This window comes from Eptatretus burgeri, chromosome 14, assembly GCF_056783735.1.
Source record: "Eptatretus burgeri isolate ZD-2024b chromosome 14, Ebu_testis_v1, whole genome shotgun sequence".
Classification (NCBI taxonomy): domain Eukaryota; kingdom Metazoa; phylum Chordata; class Myxini; order Myxiniformes; family Myxinidae; genus Eptatretus; species Eptatretus burgeri.
Genome location: NC_140974.1, coordinates 50,957,085 through 50,963,084, shown reverse-complemented (window position 1 = coordinate 50,963,084; position 6,000 = coordinate 50,957,085). Strand labels below are relative to the sequence as shown.

At 46.0% G+C, this 6,000-nt stretch overlaps 1 protein-coding gene across 1 annotated transcript in view; it reads left to right on the top strand.

The window, feature by feature from the left end:
- The first annotated feature begins 587 nt into the window (after positions 1-587).
- LOC147013171 (hemicentin-1-like) overlaps positions 588-6,000 on the top strand; it is a 45,567-nt gene continuing 40,154 nt past the window's right edge. Inside the window, exon 1 of the mRNA XM_085854812.1 lies at positions 588-639. Within this exon, the coding sequence (XP_085710938.1) occupies positions 603-639 (37 nt within the window). The 5' untranslated portion in view covers positions 588-602. The remainder of the gene's footprint in view (positions 640-6,000) is intronic.

The following is a 6,000-nucleotide window of genomic DNA, read 5'->3' as shown; positions in this document are numbered from 1 at the left end:
GTATGGTCCCAATGGATCGATTACAAGTCTCCACCATCTACAGTCCAGTACAGTATTCCAGTCCCCACGTTTTCCAGTGCCGTGAGGTGTTTTGAATTATAAGCAGTAGATATGTTTTTGCTTCATGCACATAACTTCATGTTTTTTGTTTTTGTTTTTGGCCGACACAGTGCTGTCAGTTGCCTATACACCACCCGAATAAAGGTATGAGTCAGAAGAACGCGTTACATGCTTGGAACAAGATCACCCATCGGGCGGGGTACTCTGCTCGTATATATAAATGGCTCTGTCTCTGTCTCTGTCTCTGTCTCTGTCTCTGTCTCTGTCTCTGTCTCTGTCTCTGTCTCTGTCTCTCTCGCCCTCTCTCTCTCTCTCTCTCTCTCTCGCCCTCTCCCTCGCCATCTCCCTCGCCATCTCCCTCGCCATCTCCCTCGCCATCTCCCCCGTCATCTCTCTCTCTCTCTCTCTCTCTCTCTCTCTCTCTCTCTCTCTCTCTCTTTCTCTCTCTCTCTCTCTCTCTCTCTCTCTCTCTCTCTCTCTCTCTTTCTCTCTCTCTCTCTCTCTCTCTCTCTCGCCCCCTGCTGGTCGTTGGTGAGTCGTGCATGGGTGTGGCATCATGGCGGCTCTGTGTGTGCAGCTGTGAGTACTGTGCTGTGTTCGTGTTGTTCCTGTGCCTATTTCGTTTCCCTCTGTGTCCCCGTACGTGTTTGTGGAGTTTTTTTCCCTGTTTCCCTTCCTGCTGAGACGAGAGAGAGAGGGAGAGCGCACACGGTCGGTGCTTTGTGGGTTTTCCTTGAAACCTTCGGGTTTCTGGGCCTACTTTTTCATCTGCCTTGTTTTCATAGGCCTGCCGTTTATCGGTGGTTTAGCTTCTTCCTTATACTCTTCTTTTCCCTTATACTTCATTTGACCCCACTTGCTGGTTGCTTGTGACGGTTTTCCTTTGTTAAACTTAAACTTCTCTTCTTTTGCTTTAAGCTATGGCAAACGGACGTTTGCACAATAGTGTGTACGAGTCACTCACTCGGAAAAATGGAGTGACAATTACTCCACCTGATGGAGTTAGTGTTGAGAACGTGGTGATGGCTCTGGGAGAGCTCGTAGGAATCGAGAATGTTCTCGCCGCTTCGAAAATGAGCCAACGTGTCGTGGTTTTCTTGTCGGAGGAGCGACACGTGGCTCAGGCGGTCGAAACCGGTCTATCCGTACCGCCAGACGTCTTCGTTAACGTTAGTTATCTCGATACGATGGCGGTAAAATTAACACTGTCCAACATCCCGCCCTTCTTCTCGAGTGAGGAGATTGTCGCTGCATTAAGCGTTTTTGGCACAGTTGTGTCACGAATCTCCATGATTCCACTTCGTCTCCGCTCTGACGCTTCGGTTCGCCACATCATGTCGTTCCGACGTCATTGCTATATCATTCTAAAAAACAACGCTCAATCGCTCAATGCAGTTATGACTTTAAAAAATAAAAACCGCAATTACCAGATTTATATCGCAACGGAGACCACAACTTGTTTTATCTGTGGTGAATCGGGACATTTAAAAAGTGATTGCCCCAAGAATATATTAAGTGGAATATCTAGTGTGGTCGAACCCATTGAGACGAATAGTGGTATATCTAGAGTTGGGAACGTTGGTGACGCTTCAAACTCAAACAATCTGCCTGGGCCGTCGAAAGTGGAGGTAAATCCCCCCCTCGCGGATGAGGAAAGTTTCACCGTTGTTCCTTCAAAAAGGAAACATAAATTGAAGCATTTAAATGATAACAATAGTCAAGATGTGACGGCGAGCTGTGCAAAAAAGATGGCGCCGGCTGCCGAGAATAATGACTCGTGTTTGGAAGCAACAATAGATGCTCTTTTTAAAACGAAAAATCGATTTGATGTAATTGCTCCAGAGGATGATGACTTTTTTGTCGGCGGGGTTAGTGAACATGAGGAGGAGATTGGTTTTGTGCAGCAGGGAGCACAAGTGACCACTCCCATAGTCACAGGCACCTTGGATATTAACACCGAATCCACTGTAACCCCCCTCCCTGAAAAGACCAACAGTGAAATGTGTACCGTTTCTAAGTCACCAATTACTCCAAACCTGGTTGAATCAGGGTGTAAAGCTTCAACTAGTGAAACACCAGGTTCATCTCAAGCGGAATATAACGTTCCTTCCATTAGTATTCTTCCTCCTCCCCGTTTTCTTCACCCTCCCACTCCTCCTCCTCCTCCCCCTCCCACTTCTAATCTTCTTCCTCGTCGCACCCCTCCACCTCCCCTATTCCACCTCCCCTATTCCACCTCACCCTATTCCACCTCCCCCCACTCCTCCTCCCCCTACTCCACCTCCCCCCACTCCTCCTCCCCCCACTCCTCCTCCCTCCACTCTTCCTTCCCCGACTCCTTCTCCCCCTTTGGAAGCGGAATGTGAGGCTTCCCTTATTAAACCATCAGCTCCATCTTTGGAGCATAACGATAATGTAATGGACACCAATCAGTACTCGGATTATGATTCGGACGGGGACTCATCACTTGCTTCTTGTGGCAGTGCTGAAGCATGGAATGATCCAGTTTCCCAAGATTCGGAGAGTGTTACCAGTGTTCCACCTGCCGATATCATAAAGTTTCTTCATGACACCTTTCGCAAGAAACATGTTAAAATTAAAAACTTTTTCCCTGACTTATCCGGCTTTATAATCTCTGCGAAGCTTTTGCTCCTCAAAGCCGGACAGCTTGGTGTGACGGAATCACAAGTGTATCGACTCCGGAAATGCATCCTCAAAGCAAAGAATGAGCTGCAGACACAGAGAGACTAAGTTTTTGACACACCCAAACTCTATGTTAGCCTATGGCCTTCTCTATAGCGAGTTTAAATATTAATGGGGGACGCTCCTCTATCCGTAAAGCAGAAGTTAAACAGTTTGTTGAGACAAATCACATTGATGTTTTGCTTTTGCAAGAAACAAGATGCAGCTCCTCTTGTGCAAGTGAATGGCAAAGGACAATGAGGGGAAAATGGTTTTTTAGTAGTCTGGAACACCCAAGGGCTGGGGTGGCTGTTTATTTACAACCTTCCTTTTGCAGTCCCAGTGTTGTTTTTAATGAGATTATCAAAGGGTATTTGATTTCACTCACCTTCACGCATAATGGCTTTAAACACACCGTACTGAATGTCTACGCACCTAGCGATAGCACGGAGAGACTCACCTTTTACACACACTTAGAAACGTCTCTTGTACACATTGATTTTGATGGACTTGTCTGCTTGGGTGAAGATTTTAACTGCACGATGGACCCCACCATTGATCGTAATGGAGAGGAGCCGCACCCAGCAAGCGCAGCGCCTTTGTTGAGAGCCTTGTCCAAGTTTTCTCTGGTTGATGTGTGGAGAATCCGCAATCTTTCTCTCCGCCAATACACGTGGAGTCGGTGTTCAAAAGGCCACGTATCACTTGCAAGATTGGACCGTTTCTACATCAACAGTACCTTTTTAAATGTTGTGAGCAATATGGACATTATTCCGAGCGGCTTCTCAGACCATCACATGGTCGCACTTCGGATTCACCAACCAGTTCGGAATCGTGGTGCTGCCTACTGGACCTTCAACGCAAGCCTCTTGGATGACCAACTGTTTGTCGATGCCTTTGGTGTGTTCTGGAGAGCCTTGCTCCAACGTAAAACTTCCTTCCCCTGCCTTGGAAAATGGTGGGACAACGTCAAAGTGCAAATAAGATCCTTTTGCCAACAATATGGAGCCTACCACACCAAATATGACTCTGCCCTTCAATCCTTACTTGCCAAAGAAATATTATATTTGCAGACCAACCTCTTGGCCTCAAATCATGGAAGAACCAACCTCTTGCTGGCGAAGAAAAAAGCTCTTCTTGCTGGACTTTGTGCAAAGCAAGCCAGAGGAGCGCTGATTCATCTCCGACTGGAGAATTTGTGTTACCTGGACACCTCCTCTAAGTTCTTTTTTGGACTGGAAGATCAAACAAAGAGAAGTCAGCAGATAACTTCAGTAAGGACAAAGGAAGGAAGGATAACACACAATCAAAAAGATGTCAGAGCCTCACTCAGACACTACTTTACTGAACTTTATCATGCTCCGAAAATTGACAACAAAATGGTAACAGTGCTGACTTCTTCCTTACCTACCTTGTCAAAATCTGCAGTTCTACAAATGGACAAGGAAGTAACTTTGGAGGAACTCCAAGCTGCTCTTCAAACTCTACCCTCGGGTAAGGCCTCCGGCCTGGATGGAATTCCTGCGGAATTTTATAAAACCTTTTGGGACCTCCTCGGACCAGAACTACTTGAGGTTATAATCGACGGTCGATGATCAGGCTCACTGCCATTAAGCTGCCGGAGGGCTGTCCTCGCCCTTATCCCCAAAAAAGGAGACCTTCAGCAACCACACAACTGGCGTCCCATCTCATTACTCTGTGCAGACTACAAAATATTTTCCAAGGCCCTTGCCAACCGCCTTAAAGCCATAATCGAGGAGATCGTACACCCAGATCAGTCTTACTGTGTCCCGAAGAGGACAATTCATGACAGTATCTTCATTGTGCGTGATATAATTGACATCTGTTCTCTTGAGCAAAGAAATGTCGGGTTGGTGTTCTTAGATCAAGAAAAGGCCTTTGATACCATTGATCATTTTTATCTTTTCTCTGTTTTACGGGGGTTTGGTTTTGGGGAAAATTTTATCTCTCATGTGCAGTTACTGTATAACAACACTTTTAGTCTCTTAAAGGTTAACAACATTTTATGTCCCCCTTTCCCGGTTAATAGAGGCATTCGTCAAGGGTGCCCTCTTTCTGGCCTCCTGTACTCTCTTGCGATTGAGCCTTTACTCGTTCGGTTGCGTGCACGTCTTCTTGGTTTCCTTCCTCAACCAATGGCGAACCCGTTTAAAGTGATTGCTTATGCAGATGATCTTTGTGCAATCGTTCGCTCGATTGAGGACGTCTCAGCCTTGGTCCGTTGCATTCATGAATTTGGTTTGGCAAGTTCCACAAAAGTGAACTGGGGAAAAAGCAGAGCTCTCCATCTTGGTCCACAAAATGGCGCCATTCCTCCGACTCTTCCCGAGAAACTTAAATGGGAAAGGGATGGAATTCTTTACCTAGGCGTCTTTCTTGGAACTGAGAACTTCATTTTAAAAAACTGGGAATCTCTAATAATTAAAACTGAGAGACGTTTACGAAAGTGGAAGGGCTTACTTTGTCAACTCTCCTATCGGGGCCGAACCCTTGTTATCAACAACCTTGCAGCATCAATGCTTTGGCACGTTTTTATAGCACTGCAGCCCCCAGATTTGTTTCTTAAAAAATTACAATCAATTCTTATTGACTTCTTTTGGGGAGGAAAGCATTGGCTCCAACCTGGTGTGTTAAACCTGCCTGTTTCTGAAGGAGGACAGGGGCTGATTGCTATTACCAGCAAGGTGATGGCTTTCTGCCTCCTTTCGCTTCGCAGACTGCTGTACACGGACGTTTCGTGGAAGGCCTTGGCTCACTGCCTGCTTCGGCAGGCGGGGAAACTCGGCTACGATCAGCAACTGTTCCTTATTGACACCAAGAAAGTTGATATAGCATCAGTCCCCCTGTTTTATAGAAGCATGCTGAAGGCATGGCAGACAGTCACTGTTCGCCGAAATAACAATGACTACTCCCTGGAAATGTTTTTAAATGAGCCTATCTTTTTAAACCCCATTTTTGAAGGGGTCTGCAGCAATTATATTCTTGTGCAGAAGTTTATTGATGCTGGATGTACGAAGGTAAAAGATCTCAGAACTCCTTCTCCTTATAAGTGGAAGCCAGCTGCTGACGTCGCTGTGGCCACTGGAGTGAGGTCCATTCGAATTATTGGGAGAATCTTTTCTGTGATTCTGCGCTTTTTCAAGCAAACTAATCTGAAATGGATTCCACAGGTAGAAGCTAACCTTTCTTTATCCCAACATCCCTTTCCAGAGCTTTTGCTTCATTTTCAAGGTTTCA